The 23,333-nt window shown below is 43.1% G+C and overlaps 1 protein-coding gene across 1 annotated transcript in view; it reads left to right on the top strand.

Moving 5' to 3' along the window:
• Positions 1-13,608, top strand: part of LOC143367695 (angiogenic factor with G patch and FHA domains 1) — a 42,075-nt gene extending 28,467 nt beyond the window's left edge. Inside the window, exon 9 of the mRNA XM_076809774.1 lies at positions 12,446-13,608. Within this exon, the coding sequence (XP_076665889.1) occupies positions 12,446-12,592 (147 nt within the window). The 3' untranslated portion in view covers positions 12,593-13,608. The remainder of the gene's footprint in view (positions 1-12,445) is intronic.
• Positions 13,609-23,333: the final 9,725 nt, after the last annotated feature.

Here is a 23,333-nt window from a genome sequence, read left to right as displayed (position 1 = left end):
CAAATGTTAACGGGGAGAAGCGCACGTTCACGCGGATGGCGCACGTACACGCTGGGCCGTGAAGAGGAGTGTCGGTGACGAGGGCGAAGGCACCTGCGCCACAGTTTATCTAGTTTAGTCTAGCAAGTCCAGAGTCTATAGACGACCAAACACTAATTAATTCCGTGCAAACACGCCGCGGCTCGGCGAGCAGGAGATCGTTGGCTCCGATGGCTGCGCAAGAGCCTTCCTTCGCTCGCGGAGGTGGTTCCGCAGAGTTCCGGGCGTTTCATTTCGGACCTGGCTTCCAAGTGTCTGCCGGGGGAAACGTTGACCGAAAGTAATTGGCCCACATTTTCCGGGTACGAGGCTCCGGTCTCGTGGCTGTGAATAATTTCCGGGCGGGTATCGCGATCAACGTCACTTCAAACTCGCCCGGTACACGAACACGGCGTATCTCCTCGAGCGCCGTAACCCCGGGGAATGCGAGTAACGAAAACTGGGAGCAGCTTAAGTAGTACAGACTTAAACAAGACTGTCTCGCCGGGAAATCACTGAAGAAACAGCGAGTCGATAACTTTACCCTGGAACTTCTAAAATCTCCCATCTACTTCAACATCCAAGACGCAACTGGATGCCTGAAGACAAGAAGTCGGCCCATTCAAGGGACCTCTGTCTCTCGGCTAATGCCTTCCGAAGAATACTCGTTAAAGCATCTTCGAGCCAGAAATTCGGACTTCCGTCGCTAAGGACCAGGTCGTGACCTCCTCCAGCCTCTCCACCGGGGAAGGGGCTAGGAAAAGCGACAGCGCGCTTGGCCGGCCAGACAGAAAAGCGGGAAGTGACCGATGCTTGCCGGCGGAACAGAGGAAGCGTTTATTTCGCAGGCTAGGCTCGCGCTGGTGGTGGTGGCGGCCGACGATGGCAGACATACTGGCGACTGGTTGTAAACGAGCAAAGTTTCCAACCCAATATGCTGTCTCCGCGCTCCCGGAGCCCATATTCAACCTGTCAAGGTGCGGTGCACGTGCGTCCGCGTCGCCTCGTCCGGCATGCCAGACGGGCAAACCGGGACAAACTTTCGAACTGGCACAGACCGTCTGGCACCCTACCACCGTCCCCGGCCAACCCGCGGATTCCCGATATATGTTATTGTACCACCCACGGTCCCGTTTTATCGGGGATGCCGACGAGACTGGCATCGAAACGCCGCGAGTAGGCCGCCCAGGAATTTCCTTCCTCTATCGGGCATACCGAAAGTTCGAGCCTCGCACGTGCACCGCTGGCTCGGTGCTGGCCAGCCAGTAGAGACCACGGTATGGTACGTGTAGTAAAAAGACACGTGTACACGGGTACACGTGTATTACATATATCCGTACCTCGATCCGTGTAGCTTTTAGTACACGGGTACCCGTGCACTATTTCACGTGTATTTAAATACACGTGTATCAACGTATTTGTGTATTTTCATCAGATTTGGGCATTAAGGGGAGGTTCTGGTCTAAATGTCGATTTTTCTTTTATTTCATTTTTCGAATGTTCAACCTTTTAGGAAAACGGGTTTGAAAGAATTTGTTGAAATTCGTAAAATTCCCGAAGTTATAGGCATTTGAGTCGCGGCAAATACATGGGTCACAATCGGCTACTCGGCGCTCACGTAAAACTTTAAGGGGAGGTTCTGGTCTAAATGTCGATTTTTTTTATATCATTTTTCGAATGTTCAATCTTTTAGGAATACGGGTTTAAAAGGATTTGTTGAAATTCGTAAAATTCCCCAAGTTGTAGGCATTTGAGTCGCGGCAAATACATGGGTCACAACCAGCTACTCGGCGCTCACGTAAAACTTCAAATGCGTTTTTCTCGAAACAGTGTTCTCAAAACGGTGGGACCTGTATCTCCAAAAGTTATTATCCGATTCGACTGAAACTTGTTTTATTTTGAAGATTATACTTCTGGCTAGGGGGGAGACCAGAAAAATTACAAACATAACATTTTTTTGGAAAATAACGACACTTGAAGTTTGAAATCACTTTTCCCCTATATTATTCGTCCTTTCAACGCCTTTGAAAATTATAATTTTTCCATTTTTGTATTTTTTTTCTGGTATACCCCCTAGCCAGAAGTATATTCTTCAAATTAAAAAAAGTTTCAGTCGAATCGGATTGTAACTTTTGGAGATACAGGTCCCACCGATTTGGATGATTTTTTTGACGCCTTGACTTTAACGACTTCCCAGTGCCGTCTGCAATGAGTAATTATAAAACAAAAAACATATTTCTATAATTTAAGACATCCTTAATACAACGCAAGAAGTCCCATTAAATTATATATAGTAGTTTTCCTTTAATTAATTCCTAAAGGTCACCTATTTTTTGGGGCTCTAGACCAGAACCTCCCCTTAACTACGGGAGAATGGGCAATGGCGGTCACTTAAGCAATAAGTGTAATAAAACCGAGTGATGTTTTTCAATTTTAAGGATTATCGTTGCGTCTAAAAAGAAGCTCGCTTATTACCAGTAATGCCTTAATTTTTTGTATCAAAATAGGTAATCGATTAAACAAATCTTGTTAATTTTATAATTGTGCTATTAGTTACGATCTGAAAATTTGTAAAACCATACTTTCCGCGTATTATTCTAGTAAATATATTTAAATACATTAATTCTTTTATGAATTTCGCAATCCCCCAGAGTTCTGGGATATCTATAGATATTAAAAATCAGACGAATCAAAACACGGACACGTTAATATACGTGTATTTATAAATACACGAGTATCTAAATTCACGTGTATTTAAATACACGTGAAATAGTACACGGGTACCCGTGTACTAAAAGATACACGGATTCAGGGACAGATACGTTTAATACACGTGAAATAGGGATCTCTACCAGCCAGGCACCCCTCGTCTCGCCCCCCAGCCTGCTCGAAATCTCGCGTGTTTTCGCGCCCTGTCCCGTCGTCCGCGCGGAAACAAAGGGCTCCAGTCACTTGCCGCGCGATCCTGCCGCGGACTTGGCACTTTTTGGCGAGTGAGGCTCGAGGACGTTCGTCCTCCGGTTGCCTCGCGCTGGGGACACCTTGATCCGTCGGTTCTCTGTGCCACGTCTGACGCGTTATTGCTGTTTTCACTTGCTGGCATTGGGGGACGCAGTGCTTGGTTGGAACCTCGCTGTGTGTCCAAAGGGATGATGAAGAAATGCGGCGTGGAAGGGATTTTAACGTTTCGTGTTGCTCCGGGTGCTTTGCTGCGGGAAATTGTATGGAGATGCTTTGCTACGTGGCAATCTTGGGGAAGGTATTCGAGGTTTGAATTCTGGGACAGAGCGCGGAATATGTAGGGATGTTTGATGTACGTGGAGAAAGAAGGGAAGAACAGGGGGCAACGGAAATGGGTAACAGGTCGTAGACACCGCAGACGCGGCGGCGAGTTTGCATCGCCTAATTGGTAATCACGGTGCATTGCCTCCCGTCGCCTGTGTCATTCATCCAGCCAGCTTGGCCTATTTGCCTATTTTCCACCCTTTTAGTTCCCGCCTGCCTTGGCACCGTGCATCGGTTTTCGCCTTCTCATGCCACCAATTCAGCGGTTTATTGTTCGTTTTATGGCTACTGTCGCAACCGAGAGGCGTGCTTTTGCATAGTCGACACTGAAGCTATGAATAGGTCTCAGTTTCGGTTTATCTCGCGACTATTAGCGTGCTGGGCTTGCCAACAAGTTGCCAGTGTATTAGGCACCGTTACAATTGTGTTCTACGTAATGTAGGCGCAATTTTCTTGTTTCTCTTTAACGAAGGCTAAGGTCAGGGGAAACTAGAACGGCCCAGTCAAAGTTTCAGAAATGTCTGATGCATTAATCTTGTAACACGTGGACGTTACGATGGCGCAGGCAAATGCAGAAAATTAAGTTTGGCCTCCTTCGGTCAGGCTTAAGGGTACATTCTCGTGTAATTCTTCAAAAAATTGAGGATTTTTCTGAAAGAAAACTATAACGCACAGAGTGAAAAGTCTTTTTGGTAGTGATTTATATATATTTTGAGATGACAAAAAATTTGTGAAAATGTGTAATCCTTACTAACATGTAACAGTGAAACGTTGTCTGTTTGTTTATTTGTCCTTCTTTCATGCCTAAACGGCTGAGCGGGTTTCAGTGAAATTTTTAATATACATTACATACGTCCTAGATTAGATTAAAGGCTATGTTTTAAGGCTTTTTTGAAACCGGGTAACGGGTCAGCTAGTCTTGAATCCTATTAATATAATAAATGCGAAAGTGGCTTTGGATGCTTGGATGCTGGTTACTCAATCACGTCGCAACTAAGCAACGGATCTTCCTGAAATTTTGTATGTACGTAGTCTAGGACCAGGAATAACGTATAGGATACTTTTTATCCCGATTTTTCCAACCGATCTGGACCAAATTTTGCATAATATTTACTCTCTAGAACCCTGCGGAAAATATAGGCTACCATGAAATCTGGACAGCCCACCCCACCCCCCTTACTTCTCCCTCCTGACACTCCGTGATAATCGAAGTTTTACCCGGGCAACGCCGGGGACTTTAAGCTAGTAAATAGCTATAACTCTGACGGTGATGATAAAACGGTGTACATAAAAACAAAAGAACTAATTGACGGATTTTAAAAATTCTTTCGGGATTCTTTCCGTAAGTGAGCTGTCGCATTACCAATTTTCATAAATTTTGGTCCACTCACTTCGATTTTATTCAGCATTTGTTAGCAAAAAATCACTGCTTTCACTTTACGCACCGGGGCACTTTTAGTAAAACATGTAGCAATCATTGAATTTTCATTATTTTGCAGTAACTATTGTTAATACGACAACCGAACTCACGTATTTTAAAGAAAACTTTCGGTTTTTGATTTCAGAGGAGCCTATCTCGAAATCAAATATTAAAGATTTATTTAAGATTACGTCGGAGAGAAACAATAAAAAAAATTTATCGTAAAACATATCTGAATTAATACCAAAAAGACTTTTTACCCTATATGTGACAGTTTTCTTTCAAAGAGAACGTAAATTTTTAAAGAATTACGTGAGAACGTACCGTTCAGTAAATAATATTTGTCATAAAATTGACAAGTAGCAGCTTCAATCCTACTAACAAGGAGAGTATTTTAGGCGTCCGCCTCCGATCATTTTGATTTTTGGATATGTTATAGAGGACCGAAAAATAAGAAATACGTGTTTTTTATTTTTCCCCGTTTTCATATTTGGGGGGTGAAAACTGCGTTCGAAGTTAGGGTTGAAAAATCATTTTTTAGGAATATCTCGAGAACTATTAGAGATAGGGGAATAGTGTGAATGGACGAATTTTGTGTCTTTGAATGCGAAATATGACTGACTCACCACATTTTCAAAAATCCACAAAAATGATTTTTCAACACTAAATTTGAACGCATTTTTCACCCCCAAAATATGAAAACGGAGAAAAATAAAAAAACACGTATTTCTTATTTTTCGATGCTCTATAACACATCCAAACATCAAAATGATCGGAGGCGGACACCTAAAATACTCTCCTTGTAAGATCCATTCATATCGTTCAGGTTTCCAGTCGCTAGCGAAATCCTCTTTTAATAAAATCGCGACATCCCTCGAAGCACTCTCGTCGTTTGAAGCAAATGGTTAGTTCGGTGCTTAATTACTCGGGGCGGGAGTCGCCGGTGGTCTAGCGTGACTGAATAATTCAAAGTCTCGCGGTTGGTACCAGCCGTGACCTGGCTGAAGCTCGATTTGCACAGCGGAGAAGTTTCTCATAAACTAAGCATGATATCTGGGTCGCGAGATTCGCTATCGGGCTCGATGGGGAATAATTCAGCCCATCGAATATTGTTCGACTGATTCGAATGTCTGCGCTTCGTGTCGCGCGAAGCTCCTTCGGTTCACTCACCGATTTATGCGCGTCTGAATCCTATAACGGGCTGCTAGATGGCTCCCACCGACACTTTTAATCCGTTTTCAATAAGTAATCCGGGTGTCGTCTCGACCATCTGTCCATTGCGCGCAGCTGTGATAAGTTTAGACGCGAACGGTCGATGGCCCGCGTATCGCCTCCTCTTTCAAACACTTGATCGAGCCAATCGATGTTTGTAAACCTCAATCAGACGCGGGCACGTTCCAATTCGCCGTAGGCTCCGATAAATGTCTGCTTCGGTCGAATTTCATTTCACCTGTTAGTCGCCCAGCGATTTCATCAATTTAAGAATTCGCACGAAACAAAATTCTTACCCGAGCCTTTCGTTTAGCCACTCGAAGCACGAAGCTGAGCTAACTTCGGCAATTTAATTGCGCGAGATGCAACGACGAATCTAACTAGAACTGGTAACTGCGACCGTGTTCACCTCCTAAAGATTAAGTACTCGCCACGTGTCAGAAACGCTAGGCTGAAGGATAATGGTTTGGCAGTAGATTACGCCACTTTCGAGACAGACACAAACCCATTGCCACGAGATTAGCCTATTAGAATCGTTTGACGGGCTGAACTCGCACACCGCTTTTAGTTCAAGGAATTGTGCGACGACAACAGCTAGTAAACAGTACATTCTTACCTTAGGTCATTTATCTTTCACGGAATTTTTTCCTCTTACACACCTTCCACGATGTGCAAGCGTAATAAAAATTCGCGTCTTGCTAAAAGAACGCAGCACCGAGCGTGTTAACCCTTAAAACAGTGACGTCCCACTTTGTGACATAAACGGTGACGCGAAGTCTCACAGAGTAAATTTGTTTTTAACATATACAGTGGCTCGCAGCCATAATCGTACACTCTTTAAAATCGCATCATTTTTTTTAAATTAATCCAAACGACTTGAGTTTTTTTTAGAAGCTTGAATGGTTAGTTTGTTAATTTACGTGATTCGTTGTTTTGAAAAAAATGCACTTGGTTGGAATAGCAAAAAAAAAATGAAAAGGTCGTTTTTTTCATCTTTTTTTTGCGAGCCTGTAATGATAATTCAAAAAACCCGTTTGTAGATTAATGAAACTCGGTTAACGTTGCTCTGAGCTGCAAAGGATTAAAGATCGCAGAATGAGGTCGAGAATAACTGATTTTAGGAATTTCCGCGATTCTCGACCTTATTCTAAGAGTTTTCATTAACATTTAATTTAAGCCTGGTCCGAAACTACACATTTTGTGAAGATGCTCGAATTTGTTTCGAATCGATTGGAACATCCCTTTCTGAGTTCATCACTGCAAAACAAAAGAAACTTTTTTTAAAAAGCCTCTTTAATGATCCATCTGTAGCGTCATATGTAATGCATATTTTTGACTAAACAAACAAGTTTTTTTTCAAAGCTTATGATGTTAATAAACTTCATGCCGAAGAACAAGCCTCAGTTTCAAATTGTTTCTTCGTGATTAATTGTAACAGAAATGCTTCATTTTAGACAGGAACGACTGCCTAGTGCCCTTAAGGGGACCTTCCGGTCTAGAGCCAAAAATATAGGTGACCTTTAGGAATTAATTAAAGGAAAACTACTATATATAATTTAATGGGACTTTTTGCATTGTATTAAGGATGTCTTAAATTATAGAAATATGTTTTTTGTTTTATAATTAATCAGTGCACACAGCCCTGGGGAGTCGTTAAAGTTAAGGCGTCAAAAAGTTGATCCAAATCGGTGGGACCTGTATCTCTAAAAGTTATTATCCGATTCGACTGAAACCTTTTTTATTTTGAAGATTATTCTTTTTCTAGGAGGAGGGGGGGGAACTAAAAAAAATTACAAAAATTACATTTTTTTTAGAAAATAACGACACTTCACGTTTGAAATCACTTTTCCCTGTATTTTTCGTCCTTTCAACACCTTTAAAAATTATAAATTTTCAACTTTTTGTAATTTTTTTTAGTCCCCCCCCCTAGCCAGAAGTATATTCTTCAAAATAAAAAAAGTTTCAGTCGTATCGGATAATAACTTTTGAAGATACAGGTCCCACCGTTTTGAGAACACTGTCTCGAGAAAAACGCGTTTGAAGTTTTACGTGAGCGCCGAGTGACCGGTCGTGACCCATGCATTTGCCGCTACTCAAATGCCTATAACTTCGGTAATTTTACGAATTTCAACAAATCCTTTTAAACACGTATTCCTAAAATGTTGAACATTCGAAAAATGAAATACAAAAAAATCGACTTTTAGCCCGGTACCTCCCCTTAAGGATTACACTTTTACTTCTATAACTCCCACGTGGGGGAAAGCTACAGAGAACCGAACGAAGCCGATGTGCCAGCGGGTGGTACGCCAAAAGTGTGACGCGTGAAACGGGCATAACACGTGCGGGCCGCGGTGGAACTCTTTTCTCCTCAGCCTGGCGCGAGACAATCGGCAGATAAAGCGTGTTCCGTGCATGTTATCACGGTGCCGCGAAATTCAAGCTTTGGGAAAGCGGCGTTTCGCGTGCGCCGACCTACCGATTCCACCCGAGACAACGTACCGTCTGGGAGATTAATCATTTTCGTGACATAAATCGGATAAAATGTATTCGCAAGGTCCGTTCGTCGAATCGAGGGTGGAAGGGAGACAGAGGGCTTTGGCGAGAGGAGAAGAAGGAAGAGGCGAGCGAGCGCCAGTTATAATATCTTTATGTGTGTGCTCATATATATATATATATACATAGTAGATATATAAGTGGTCTAGACAGGCCAGACGGATGCATCATCGCCATCATCGTCGAGCGAGAAAGCGAAACTGGAGCCGAGCCGTTTTGCTCCTGAACATCTCGCGAGCTCGTCAATCGGGTAACGAGCGCTCATTTTACGCGCACGATAACGCGTCCGTCGCTCGATCATGATCCCGTTCTCGTCTTTCTGCCTCTGCCTTTCCCTCTGCCTCCCTTTCGCGAGTCCTCTGTCGCTCGTTTCTTATTATCAGGGAAGAAGCGCGACGGCCACGAATCGTCCAGCCACTGGCCACGTTTCTGGATGCAACTTTGCACCTTCGCGGGTAGCAGTGTGCTGCTTCAGAGTTCGATAGTAACCGAATAAAAAATTATACTTCAGCTTTAGATTATCCGACGAATAAAGTTCACCTCTTTATTATTTAGAGCGTTTCAACTTGAGCGTCGAATCAAGTTTTCAACTTTTCTTTTCGAACAGGGATAATTGATCGTACTCGAAATTCTCGGCAGCGTTTTTATTGAAATCAATGTCTATAAAGTGTAAGGGTGTTTTTTATTTAAATTCTTCTATGCTTCACGATTTCAACCCCGCAATCCGTAGCTTCCTTGCCGTGTATTTGGAAAGTTTGTATTTTTCGTATTGGGAGCAGCAGGTTTTTTCCTCAGGATACAAGCTAATCGGAATTACATTAATTATTGCGATTTTCGTCGTTCCTTACCTGAGCCGCACCAGAGCGTGCTACTTCTGCGGCTCTACGAATCCAACGTAGACGAACCTAAGAACACTTGGCTCGATTTAAAGCAACCATTCGCGGCGGTGCATTCGGCGGCCACTTAAAAAAATTTCAGACGAGCTTCTTTCGAGGCGCGAAGAGCTTGGAAAGGAACGCTGCAAAGTGTACCTTGTGATTTCTCTGAGCGGCTTACCTCCCGAATAACTGCACCGAGAAACATTTCTCATTTTTCCTAAAGGCTGCTACAGGGTGGGACGAATTTTTCGTAGGCTTCATTACAGAATTTCCTGCCGGTCTAAATAAACGGCCAATCTACATAGATTCAACGCGTCTAAATACTTCTAATATATATATATATTGTCGAACGAAACAAGGGAATCGAACTAAATTTCTTTCGCTTCAATTGACATCTGAGATACAAATGAAATTTCACACTCTGCTAATAGAGAAATCCTACGTAATAAGAACATAAATTAAATTGAAATCTCTGTTCAGCTCCCATTCGGGATTAAATTACATTTTACCTGCACAGTTCCCATTCGATCGCCACGCAGCCTGATTAAAGTATTTCCCCTGAAATTTCTATCTCCGGGCTAGAATCGGACCTTGTTTTCGTGGCTCTCCGCCGAGCGCAAGGGGGGAGATCCTTTCTTCTTGTTTCCTTTCTGCGCTCTTCTTTCCAGTCTCTCGTTTTCGTCTTTTTCCCCTTTCAACCAAGTAAGTCAAGTGTCGACGACGGTAGATAGGGCCTCATTTACAAGCCAGACGGGGGAAGGCCACTTGGCCCAAATACGCCTCGAGAGAGGGTGTTCTGCCCACTGGATGCGACTCAAAAGTTAAAATAACCCTCTCTCCCTCCCTGGCTTCTTCCGATAAGAGCAGCCGTCAAACGACGTTTCGCTTTCCTGTTCGACCTCTGGCGTGTTTTTCGCGTTCCTTGCGACGGAATGCATCGGGAATCGAGCCGCGAGACAAACAATACAATTAGGCGAACAGACGCTGCGCCTGAGCAGGATTGACCTCTGCGATTCGAACGGGGATGGTATTTTTCTGGGGAAACTTCTCGATGTTTGCTTCCACCGAGACAGTTGCTAAAGGAATGCAAAGCGAATTCGGAATCTGTAATGGGAAGTTCGATATCTTGCCGGATACCAAGTATGCGTGTAACCTGGAAGATCCTTGTTGCTTTCGATGCTTTGAAAAGGAGATGGCTTCGATCCTGGAGTTTTGGGATAAAAATTGGCAGGCCGCTGGTTTTAATAAATTTACGATTTAAATTAGGGGTGGGTTCGAAGCTAATTATTTAAATTCTCGGAACTGGGAACCGAAAGTTGTAGGGCTGATTCTGTTCTGCAAGTGGAACATCTTGCTTTAAGAGCCGAAGAGAACAAAATTTCTGCACAAATCTCTATTGGCCATAGTTAAATGAAATATAACAATATACAAACTTTCGAGGCGCGCTGATTCTTTATTCAGCGATTTTATACTTTGTCGTCGGTTCTTAAAAACCGCGCTTAAAAACCGTTTTGTGGGATAAATTTGTAAAATTCGTAAACCGGTTTTTGAATTTAAAAATTAATCGAGTATTTAATTAAAAATGTCAACACTATGACCTGAAATTTTACTGTGAAAATTATCTTCGTGTGTTCATATTTGCTGAAGAAAATTACTAAATGAAATAAAGATTTATAATTTTTATTTTGTACGGATTTTATTTTTTTTATTTTTTTTCTATTCGGTTTTGTGTGGAGTATATTTTATTTTGTTACATTTTTGTAGCTCCATAAATATTAAAAAAAAAACTACATTTTGGAATAAGTATAAATATTTTTTACTGTTTTAATTTTTTGTAAAGATTCGGCAGCCGGTTTAACCAGTTTTTGTGGAATACTGAAATTCGAAACCCGGTTTTTGTATAAACCCAAGTTTCGAGAGTTTCGAAACACGAAAAAAGTGCAGGATTTCGAAACTCGGAACTTCCTTGGCTTTCGAGCTTTTGAAGCTTCGAGAAACCCATCCCTAATTTATTATTATTATTATTATTATTGTTGTATACCAACGTCATTTAAATCTATATAAAGTATTAGTCAGCGCGTTAGTTTTCCAGATAGCAATAGTAAGCATCCTGAAGTCCTTCTTTTATGACCTTATCCGTACCCTATTACTCATCCTTGAACCTCGATCTCTATGCCTCATCCCTTAACGACCGTTAAACTTAGGACAACTCCCACTTTTCAGCTTACCGAAAACCGTACATATATATATATATTACACGCAATTCTTCCAGTCAGAAGCACTTGAGCACTTCAGTCCGAATAGTCTGGACACGAGAATCTAGTTCTGAATCTATAATCTAGTATTTATCTGTAATCGTCTTAGTTTCCGTTATTTGTATAAAGTTATTTAATAAAATAAAAGTAATACGAAAAATACGGAATACAACATTATACGTGAATACCCATAGTATACGAAATACAAAGACAGTGCAATATACAGAGTCGAAGCACATACAATTTACACGATATTAAGTGAGTAATACCTAAATAAGTAAGCTTAATGGATGGCCTAAGTGTCACGGTGTAGTTGATTTACATACCTATGTAATGACGTCCTGAACGAGTTAAGAGACCCCAGAAAAGGGTCCACGCCGCTAAAGTTTTCGTTGGCTACACTCATCGCTCTATTAATTGGATCAACCGCATAGTAATGAAAAGGAGGCCTGGTTCGCGTATGCCTCACTGGGGCATTACAAGCAACCAAGCCTAGCAGATCAGGGCAATTTATACGACCATTAATAACCTCATATAAAAAAAAACATCTCCGCAATATGCCTACGGTCATCCAGAGTGGCGATATTACGCGATATCAGTCCCGGGCGATAATCGTGAGCATCCCTATCCATAGGGCTGCCTAGAGTACGCAATTTTAAATGCATTACAATATTCTGTCGTATTAAATGAATCTTTCGTGCGTGGAAATTCGTTATAAAGGTGGTTGTTAGCGTTACAAGGGTGACTGTTGGAGCGTGGACCGCGATAATATTGAAGAAAGTATGTATTTATTCAACTAACGTCCGCGTGTGCTTTGATTGCAGGTCTCCCTGACGAATAATCCCAGCAAAACCGGGCTAGGAGCTACCAGCGAGTTTCCTACGATCGAGCTAGACTCCACGACGGAGAAGAAGCAGGCGCTGTGGCGGAAGACTCAAAAACGCTACAAAGAAATACCCAATCAGCCGTAATAATTAGACCGTGAACGTTCGTGAAAAAGCACATGGCAGGCTTTTGTCGTCGCTGGTCACGGTAAGCGAAGACAATTACATTCTCCTGTCGCGAATCTCGTTACTACGAGGCAAAACACCCGAAAGAAATGAAAAAGGCTAGACTGGTTTGCTTAGAGATATTGAGAACTAAACGCAGCATACGTTACATCATTTCCGATTAATAGCAACGCCGATTCTTTTATCGCATACGATTTGCACGCTAAAAGAGCGAGTCGGGGTCAGTACAAAGTAACGTTAGAAGGCATAAGGAAAGCTGGCGCAGAAATTTCACGCACATTTGTTCACGATTTCCTTCGAAAGCGTACCACGAATATTTCTACGACGAAGGACTTGGTTCCGTTTATCCCGCGCAGCGTGCATGGGTGATGAATTATTGTGTGAGTGATTAGTGAATTATTTTTATATACGTACGAGTTAAGGGCAGGCAGCGAGGAGGTACGCGAGAGCTACAGCTTCCTTTCGTTTCTCTTTTTATTATCATGTTCGTAAACGAGCTCCTTAGAATGGGAGTGAATTGTTAGTTAGTTTTAGCTTGCATCGAAAATTCATTACTTCGCGCACGGAGTTCGGTGTATTGGACTAGAGTAAGAAGGCAACTCGATTTTCATGAATCGTGCATTAAAAGTCTCTTTCTGGGTGGTCAGATATATAAGCCAGTGCTCTCGATGATAGCGATTACGTAAGAAAAATATATTTGTACGGTTAGACGAATCTATAGAGGAGTAAGAATAATATTTCAATCTATTTTCTTTTCCTCCTTGCGATATAGCGGAGATTAAAAATTTATAATTCGTAACGCGCGCAAGCCTTTCTCGTAGAAAGAATATAGTTCTTAGTTCTGGTAACGAGCTGTGAAATCACTTGTACAGGAAACACTGTGGAACCTGAACACACGTTTAATTTACAGCGCGAGCCACACGGGTCTATAATTGTAAGATTATTTATGTAATAAATAATACATTAAATCGTTGAAAGATTGTAGTGTGGCGATTTTATCCTTAATTGCCAGTCGTACAAAACGCCGAGATGTTCTTTATTGTGTACAATGTGTACGTACGCCGCGTGCTACATAAGGTAACAAGAACTTGGAGTAATATTCAGAAATGTATAATCGGGGGCGATGGGCTTTTATATACTTTCTATACATTATTCAAATCCTAAGGGGACTACTTAGACAGTCAGATCGCTCGAAAATCAAGTATTTTTTTGCAAATTAATTACAAGGAGATGAACAGAAATTGTGACCAGTACTTTTGGGTAATGTTTATTAACACTATAAACAGTAAAAAAAAATTACTTGAATAATACATACATATGTATGACAGTGCCACAGTCGTCTGATTCTGGCCGTAAGAAATTGAATTGTGAAATATTCTCTGAAATTGCCACTTTGTCCTGGCCCTCATTTTACCCTGAATCTATTGAAAAAGAAGCAAAATTATAAACTAGCGGCTGTAAAACGGCAAATTTTAAAGAACCGTGATTTTTCGCCAGGGAAAGGAGCCACTTTATTATTTTTTTTGTTGGTCAAAATAGAAGTTTTCACACACTTATTTTTTTTCAAATCGATTTGTACCTCCGCGTTTTGCTCGCAATCCCAGAAAAAACGAGGAGGAAATGTGCCGAGAAAAACGCGTTTAAAGTTTCAAAAGAGGAATCTAGTCTACCTGCGCACAAACCCTTTTCAGCTGTAAACTCCTGAATTTTGCGAATTTTAACATAAACCAAACGGTATTTTACTCGGGAAGGGCGGTACTTTGGAAAAATGCAAGAAAAAAATCGAGTTTCTGACTGCCTAGTCCCCTGAATGACAAAGAAATTCGTAAACCTTATGTACATGGACCAATCCAATAATATATTTTCTAATTTCTTTCTCAGCAGATCTCCAGCAACGTTTCCTGCCGCACCCATCAGTGATCTTTCCCAACATCGTTTCAGGATAAAGTTGACTGTCCCACTGAAAAAATTGCACAGCAAGGTGTGCCTATAACGAAGAGACTCGTCACTAAAATACCTTATCTCTTCTGCATGCGATCCAACCCGATGGTACCTGAATTTACCATTCGCCCTGAAAGGAGGAGGAACGTAGACGCGCCCAAGCTTTCGACAGCTTAAAATCTGCGTACTTGAGCGCTGGATGAAGGAAGTGACCCTCCCTCTCCTTCCAGAAGGCAGCCTACCCAAAGAACAGTTCGCATTAACATATTAGACGCTGCTGTTCCCCCGGTCGATAGTGCTCGGCTAACGCGGAATCCCGGAGCAGCATTTTCCGATTTCACTGTTGGCTGGGTTAGAGGTAACGGTACGTAGATCGCTGGATATTAGCAAATAATAATGGGGAGAGCAGGCGAACGGATTCGCTGGGACTCGGGATCGAAGGAGGATCCGAGGTAGGCCCCGTTCGTTTCATCCAAGACACGGTTCGTTTCTCTAGACAGTCCGCTGCACCGGCTGATATTTATAAAGCAAACTTCACGGTGCAAAGACCTCGGCCGAGTGTACGGAGCAGAGCCGTAAGTTTAGGCCAAGCCCTTAACTCCTTCGGCACATCGTGCGGTTTTCATAATAAACTACTTCCAGGGCAGCTCGATCTTCATTATTTTTACGGCCCCCTCGTTGATCCTCCAGCCCCGCTTCTATCCGCTGCAACGACAGCTATGGGCGCGCATTGCGCAGAGATATAGTAACCGAAACGAGGCCCACTCGATTGCTGTGTTTAAAACAACATCCTTCAGGAGACTACGTACACTTATTTCGTGGCGCCCCTACGCCACGCGTCTACACTCACGTTCTCGCGTCGATATTTTCCGCAAAGCATCGAAAGAATGGTCTGAAAGTCCTCGAGCGTTTACTTTGGCAGAGAATCAAGCTCGGTTCGCCGTTGGAAGTGCTAATACCCCAAAACTGTGCTAAATACGTTGCTGGGATGTTGACTTGTCCGCGAGATACTTAAAGGAGCTGCCAATTTTCTTCCCCTCGCGGCTTCTAATCCTTTCTTCTAAATCTTTCGGCAATGAAAGAAGGGAGGGAAAGGACCGAGTACGCTTTAATCCGTGGCGCGTTCGCGCCTTCTGCCGACAGGCTTTAATTGGGAGGAAAATTAGCCTGACGGTGAGGCTTGTTTCTCTGAATTACGGCCCCGAGCAGGAGGAAGCTGCTTCGGGGGGGGGGGAACGGTCAGCCGTTCCGCTGGAGCGACGAGACTGTTACGCTATCGCGGGTAGCGCCATTGATAGCTGGGATGCTTGGCTACATTGCCAGGTATCTGCAGGGACGGGAATCGCGCTGGTGTATTCAGTGATGGACGTTCGATTGGCGGTTTGATGGACGCTCGATCTTGTTTCACTTTAGCTGAGTTCAGGGTGCTTCGATAAGGTGATGCAGCGAGGCAGCGAGCCCCCATGGAAAAGCGAGCAAAATACACGAGATTTAATACGAGAGATCGATTTTTAAAACTCGTTTAAGCCCTCGCCTGCCCGCGGCCAAGATTTACAGCCAGGCGTGTGAATAATTCAGAGCGCAAATGGGGTTGATAACGCTCATTCCGCGACGACCGGCGTCGTTTTTTGGCTATTCCACAGTGCCACGTTCCTCGCGGAGGCGCCGCACACGCCCGTGCATCTGGAAAAGCAAGTTCGCAATTACGGGCGGAGAGTGGCTTCTCAGAAACGAAGCGATCCGTTCGCGGCCAGTAAAATATACCCGTCATACGTTTCAAAGCAGATCCTCAGCTGCGCCGAGCGGTACAAACGCGCGGCGCTCCGTCGAGTATGAGACACTTTCGCGCGGCTGATAAATTCTCCTCCTAGCCGTTCCGAGCCCCGATTCTACTCCTCGATAACGGATACCGGGGAGCCGGCGGTTGCTCCCGCCGCGAAAGTGTCCGCGGCGGGGCCGAGGGACGGCTGCTCGGGCGAAAAGTGACCCTGGTCTCTCGATGATTAAAGCGGGCCAATCCATTTCTTTGCTTGTCACCGCCGTGTTTCCTGCCACTTGTCTTCGTGTTTTACGACGCTCGTGCCTCACGGGTTAAGCCCGTTTACGAGCGCCTCCGTTGGAAACGGCAGCCGCGCGTCCGCGCATTCATTAATTTCAACGGGCGATGAAGATCGCCCGAGCAATTACCGGCAGCTTCGTGACAGCTGATCAAAGCGCGCGATCAGTTCTCGAATCTTCGGGGTTACGCCTCTGGAGGATGCTCCCCTCGGTCGCTCTTCAGACCTGCAACGTGGCGCTGGTTCATGATACCCGCTGGACATTCCGAGGAACTTGTCTATTATATGGATTTCTGCCATTTCCATGCCGTTCAATTATTGCGCTAATATTGCGAGGCATATAATGTGGTAGGCGATTTCAATATGATCTTTAAGGGGAGAAGTCCCTGTAAACGGCTTATACTTTTATCAACTTTGGGGAATTTTTTGCAAAGATACCAATGCGCTAATCCTTTCGCAACTTTGAAGGTAGTTTATTTAACGGTATAACAAGTAAAATACATTTTTATGACAGTAGAATTATGAAAAATAAAATATTTAAAAGAAAAATATAAACCGGCTTCGGAAAATAAAACTGCACTAAAAAGAAAAAAATATTTTTCCGTATTTAATCTACGACTCTCAATATTTTTATGTCGACGCCTCGTCATTTGCAATGTGTCAATCTGGCGCCGACTTAAAAATATTGAGAGTCGTGGATTAAGTAAGGAAAAAAATTAGTTTTTTCTTTTTGGTGCACTTTTAATTCTTTTTAAGTCGATTTTAATTTGTTTTTAAATTTTTTATTTTTTTCTTTTTAGTTAGTTCAGTTGTATAGCTACATTTACTTTAAATAATATGGGCAGACTTACAAAAAGAGCTGCCCGCAATAATAATAATAAAGTCGATGCATCAGATTTCTTATTTAAAGTAGAAAATATAAGGGAAGCTTCCTTTTTCCTTTGGCTCTGGAATATCTCGAATATATTGTTTGCTGAGTGGATGTTTGATAAGAATGTGAAAGTTTGCAGGGACAAGTGGCGGTTCCCTCGAACGGGCGCGCTACACCGTGACGATTGGACGGAGAACCACAAACACGAATTGTTTCGCGAAACGATGCTTCTACGGAGGATAATTCGAGAAACTAGACGTGATCGTATGTCTTCCCGGTTACACGGTACACCCTCTTCTTCCGGTTACTCGTGATTCATAGGTGTGAACAAGGATACGTTGCTAGTTTGTAACTGCCAAGATAATTATCTGCGGGCAGGCGCCAAGGAATCGAGCCTCACACTTTCGTGGAATCCAAGTTCGACTTCCTTACTCGTTGAACAATACATACATACTTAATGCTTCTTCGCTCGAAACCAAGTTCGACAAAAAAAAAAAAGAAAAGAACCGCCAGAAACGTCAATTTAGGCGTTTCTAACAAAGCTGGTGCCATCTTCCCAAACAGATAACTCGCAGCGAGAGTCGCGATGAAATATTTTTCCGGCGTTCCGAGAATGGGGCGAGTATCTCAGGCGATAAAGCTGCTGGAATGGTGCCGCGTAAGAAGGTGGGCCTAGGAAAATCAGCTTCTAAGCCCACAGAAGCGTGGACGACTGAATTACCGTCGCCTGTGAATCATTCTCGGATTTGCACGACGGCTGTATTAATCGGGGCCCCGTGTTAGCGCGAACCTGTCGCCAGCCGACCCTCTTTCGTCGTTCCTTTTCCCAAAGAAACACGTAGCCACGAATTTACGAGGCCCACAAATCTGCGGTAATAACCGTGCCTACACATCGCGCACGTATATCCGTCGCCCCCTCGATACGTGCCGTCTTGATAAGTTGGTGTAGCCATGTTGGTCGTCGAATCGACAAAGGCTCGGTTTCGCTGAATTCCCTGGCTGTATGTGTTTTAACGAGCATAAAATGAGCTCGATGGTACACGCGATGCGCGAATCTTCAGTGGGAATCATTATCAACACTTTCGCGATCGATCACGTGGTGCTGTGTCTTTTTGCCCCCAAAGCGGGGCCAACCAGTGCTCGAAAGCGTGGTGGTGGTTTAAGGCGAATTACACAGCACAACAGCCATCTGGATTTGTGACATTCAATAGCCGTTTCTTATAGGTTTTCGGGCCCTGAAAACGAAGCCGCAAACCATTCGTCGCCATCACCCTCAGTTTTTGAGAAAATCGATTTTGAAAAAGAAACTGCAAATTTTCAACTTCCAGCATTTTTCGTGTCCAAACGGTAATAGTTATTCGATTGTTCGTAGCGTCAAATTATTCTACGAACCCTCCCGAATACAACGATATAAGTTATTAGTGAATTATGAACATTTAAATATGTTTAAACAACGATCGAAGGGAAAAGGACACCCGAAATGCACCAATTTTTGCGGATATCTTTCAATTTATTTCCAAAACTGAGGGTCTAGGAGAAGATCTGACTACTCCACGCGATGCAGCAGATAATTTTCCCTCGGAAAGCATCAACAGAAGTGGTAAGTCTCGTTTTGTTTTCAATACAGAAGCGAAATAGTTTGGTAAAACGTGCGGCGCCGACAGTGGTGGTCACGCGCATCAAGCGGTTGTGTTACACTGAGCGGCAGTGGATCGCGCGCCGCCGTTGACTACCACTGTCGGCGCCGCACGTTTTGCCAAACTATTTCGCTTCTGTATTGAAAACGAAACGAGACTTACCAGTTCTGTTGATGCTTTTCGAGGGAAAATTATCTGCTGCATCGCGTGGGATGGTCAGATTTTGTCCCAGACCCTTAGTTTTGGAAATAAATTGAAAGATATCCGCAAAAATTGGTGCATTTCGGGTGTCCTTTCCCCTTCGATCGTTGTTTAAACATATTTAAATGTTCATAATGCACCAATAACTTACATCGTTGTATTCGGGAGGGTTCATAGAATAATTTGACGCGACGAACAATCGAATAACTATTACCGTTTCGACACAAAAGATGCTCAAACTTGAAAATTTGCAGTTTTTTTTCAAAATCGATTTTCTCAAAAACTGAGGGCGATGGCGACAAACGGGTCGCGGCTTCGTTTTCTGGGCACGAAAGCCTATAAGAAACGGCTATTGAATGTTACAAGTCCGAAAAATAGTCCAAATTCGTTGTACTGTGTGCAATTCTGCGAGAAAGGTGACTTAAGTTCCGACATTTTCCTGTAGGTTTCAACTTGTTCTGTAATTTTCGTGTAGTTCGCATATAGTGCGTAGGGAAAATTCGAGTATGAATATATAAAAATGTGAAATTCTTCTGTTATGTCAAAGCAAAGGAACCACAAACGTTATATTATATTTTGAAAGGGCAGGAAAGATTGTCCCTAATCTTTCTATTCATTCCATTTATCAAGCTTTTGAAGCTTGACGCGTACATTACAAAAGGACTTATTTTCTATAGTTTCCACCAAAAGGGCTAATCTCCAAAGGCTTTGTTTTTTAAAAAACCATTGAAACAATGTCGCTAAATTTAAAACATTACCGCTATCAGATGGAAGAATAAACTGTGCGTGTACTAATAAAAAGAAAAAAGACTTTTATTTAATAAGCGCAGGTACCACAGTTTTTTTGTTGCGGTTATTGAAAATGTTTCTACATGGAAATGTACCACTTTGAAAAATCATTCCTCACTTGTGTGCTGTCTTGGCCAAACATGTTAATTGCTATGCTTTTGGGTACTCGAACGTCACGGTACGTCGAACACAGTGAGAAATTAATGCACTGCACATTATCGTAACCTGCGTCTGCGTTCTCTGGCGGCCTTTCAGTGGCCATAACTTTCTGAAATCGTTAGTGTCGCGTGTCGTGTAATTTCTCAATTACCGGGAAACTCACGCGGCATGTGTCGACGGGCAGGCGGCTGGTTTCAGGCGCGTTGCGCAAAATTCGATTATCAGCCGGCGCGTTTTTCCTCGCCGCCGGAAAACTCGGGCATTGTTCGTGAAACGGAGAGTGATTTATTCCGCTCCGGATAATGATTAAACGCCATATCCTTGGCGCATAATTTCTAACGCGATACTGTAATTTGAGAGGGAGCGTGCGGCGTACGCGAGAATATTATTGGGTGCCTCGTAATTGCATGCCTCATAGAATAATGCGAATTAAGTCACGGTTACCGCTTACTCATTTCCAAGGGGAGAACAGCGAAACGTAATTCTACGTCTGTCTATTAAACGATCCCCGTTTTATTAGCGTGGCATCGCGAGTTATTGAGACATAGAACGGGGGGATGAAAGTATCCACACAACTCGATCTCTCTTCGCAAAAAGGGATTTCCTCTGATCCCGCTGTTCAGTTCCTGACGTTTTAATGAATGGTGTCCAAGTACAAATAGCTTCTCTCTCTGGTTTCTCTGCTCCAATATATTTCTTTCACATCCTGCAAGGAGTGCAATCCGTTTAACTATATTGCAATTTGTATCAGCTTCGCCGTAGCATTTTTATTTGTAAAGTTATTACTGGGTAGATGGCAACTTTTCTCTGCCCGTTCTAATTGAACAGGAAAAAGACAAGCGTGACGTTTTAATATTACATCTATCACAGAACCGAATTTTTTACTGCTCCCGTTACTGAAAGGTAACGCGAAGAGCAGCGTTAATTAAATCGCCCCTATATTATCGCTCGAGGAGAAGTTGGTGACTCTGAAATAGTTATACGTTGCGCGTGCTTTATATTTTCAAATGTCGAAGTGGAGACCGACGAATTAGGGGATTCGCTGAGAGAGCAGGAGTACCGTGGTGCATTTTGTTTATGATTCGTCGCGTTCTCGAAATTCGAAAATTACACGAACCGTCCGTCCACTCGCGCTTCTCGGTACCAGCTCGTAAATCCGCCGGGGAATAATGTTGCGACCAATTATTCGACAACGAAAAAGTGGCTTTATGGGACGATTTCTCGAAACATATTAACGATGATGAATACGGGCGATACCTTTTTCCCTCTTTGCTCGCTACGAGCACGAAACGTTCGTCATCGGGCACAGAAATCTCGTTCTGTCGTCCCACTTAAACCCACCCTTTAATCAGCCACAAGTTTGTACTTTTACTGAAATCTTATTTGCAAATCTTACTCGTAATTGATGGCTGCATGTCTAATTGCAGGAGCGAAACACGATCCTCCGCGGGGAGTGTGTTTCGCTTTTACCCGTTGCAAGTTTAGCGTTCTGCCACTAGAGTTCTCTAAAATTTACGTTTTGAGACCCTAAGCTCTGGAGAGCTCTGTCGGGTAAACTTAAGTCTGGAGTGCTCGGTGGAGAAGCGTATAAGAGCAATTCCGCGACGTAAAGCAGAAAATCTTGTGTATTTTGTTAGTTTCAGGCGTGCCCTCGGGTAGCTATTTCTCTCTTGGGAGGAGAAGAATCTCTGATACTCTTTGGACGTTCTTGAGCATGCATAAACAAAGAGGTTACACCAAGCTGATTTGAATTGCACGCGTTTTTAAAAACGGAAACCTTTTTAGAAGGCAATGGAAACTTTCTAAACGTAAGGTCACGGGACCATTTCTTGTTTTATTAATTACCAAATACGCAGCGTGCCGAATGAAGGGGTTGGAGATGCTTTTGGAGCCCAGCAGCGACTAAGATTCTTCAATGGCTTTCCGCCGGAAAAGTGATCTTCACTTCTCAAAGTAGGATGCAACGGAGCAGCCACTCTAGTCCTCCCAATTAATTTTGAGTTTACTCGAGGGAACACTTGAGCAGATCAGCCATTAACGAGGACGAAGAATCTTTGGCGACGCTGGACTCTGTTACTCCGTTCGCAACTTTCATCTCTCCTTTCGTTTCCTCGACTCCAGCTTCACTTGACAACATTCCCCACGTGACCAATATTTCTGGACACATTCACGTGTCGTGCATTCCCCGGAGAATACAGAATCACTGCTTTCTACCAGCAAACACCCCTTCGAAAAGTGAAATCCTCTCTGAAAGGCAGCAAATCACATTCCTCACTTGCTCTAACCCATACAGCAGACTCGGTTGCAGCATCGTTGCAGCAACGCCGCCGCAATATTGCATCGTTGCAGGTTGCATTGCAATATTAGAGCGGCAACGTTCCTGTAATATTGCAGCGATATTGCCCACACGTTACCACTGCAATATTCCAGTGGCAACGATCCTACAATATTCTGTAACATTGCGCGCACATCGACGTGCAATGTTCCAGTTGCAGCGATCCTACAATATGTGCACGACGTCGAGTGGATTCTACAGCGTGTTTCATTTAACTGGATACGATGGAATATCTCGTTGGCCGTTGAAGATATGAAAAAAGTGTTATCGCGAGAGTTGTTTGTACATGAAATTACAGAGGATATTCGAAGATCAATTTAATTTATTTAGATAGAGTAGGTACTATATATTTTAATGTGTGAAATTATTATTATTATTATTATTAAACGGCTTTATTGCTCGAACACGTACCATATATGCAATCGAGCAAGAGAAAAAAGAGAAGAGAAGAAAAATGCAAAGTTTCAGTCTAAAGACTGTTTTCAACCTAACTTAAAATGACACCCGGTGGAAGTTGTAGTACGCACCTATAGCGTTACAAAACCCTAATGGGGTTTGTCAAAGCGAGCCTTCGATTTTAAATAATTTGAGTTTAAAGCGTTGCACGGTAGGAGTATAAGTTCGAATACGCAAGCAATCTTCTCAATCAGCGGTTGCAGCTGCGGCGGTAAAGTGTTCGTCTACGGAACTACAGGTCGCGTGGGTTCGAATC

Source organism: Andrena cerasifolii, chromosome 4 (genome assembly GCF_050908995.1).
Source record: "Andrena cerasifolii isolate SP2316 chromosome 4, iyAndCera1_principal, whole genome shotgun sequence".
In the NCBI taxonomy this organism is placed as follows: Eukaryota; Metazoa; Arthropoda; class Insecta; order Hymenoptera; family Andrenidae; genus Andrena; species Andrena cerasifolii.
The sequence above is the reverse complement of the archived record's forward strand: the minus strand, read 5'-3'. Positions and strand labels throughout refer to the sequence as shown.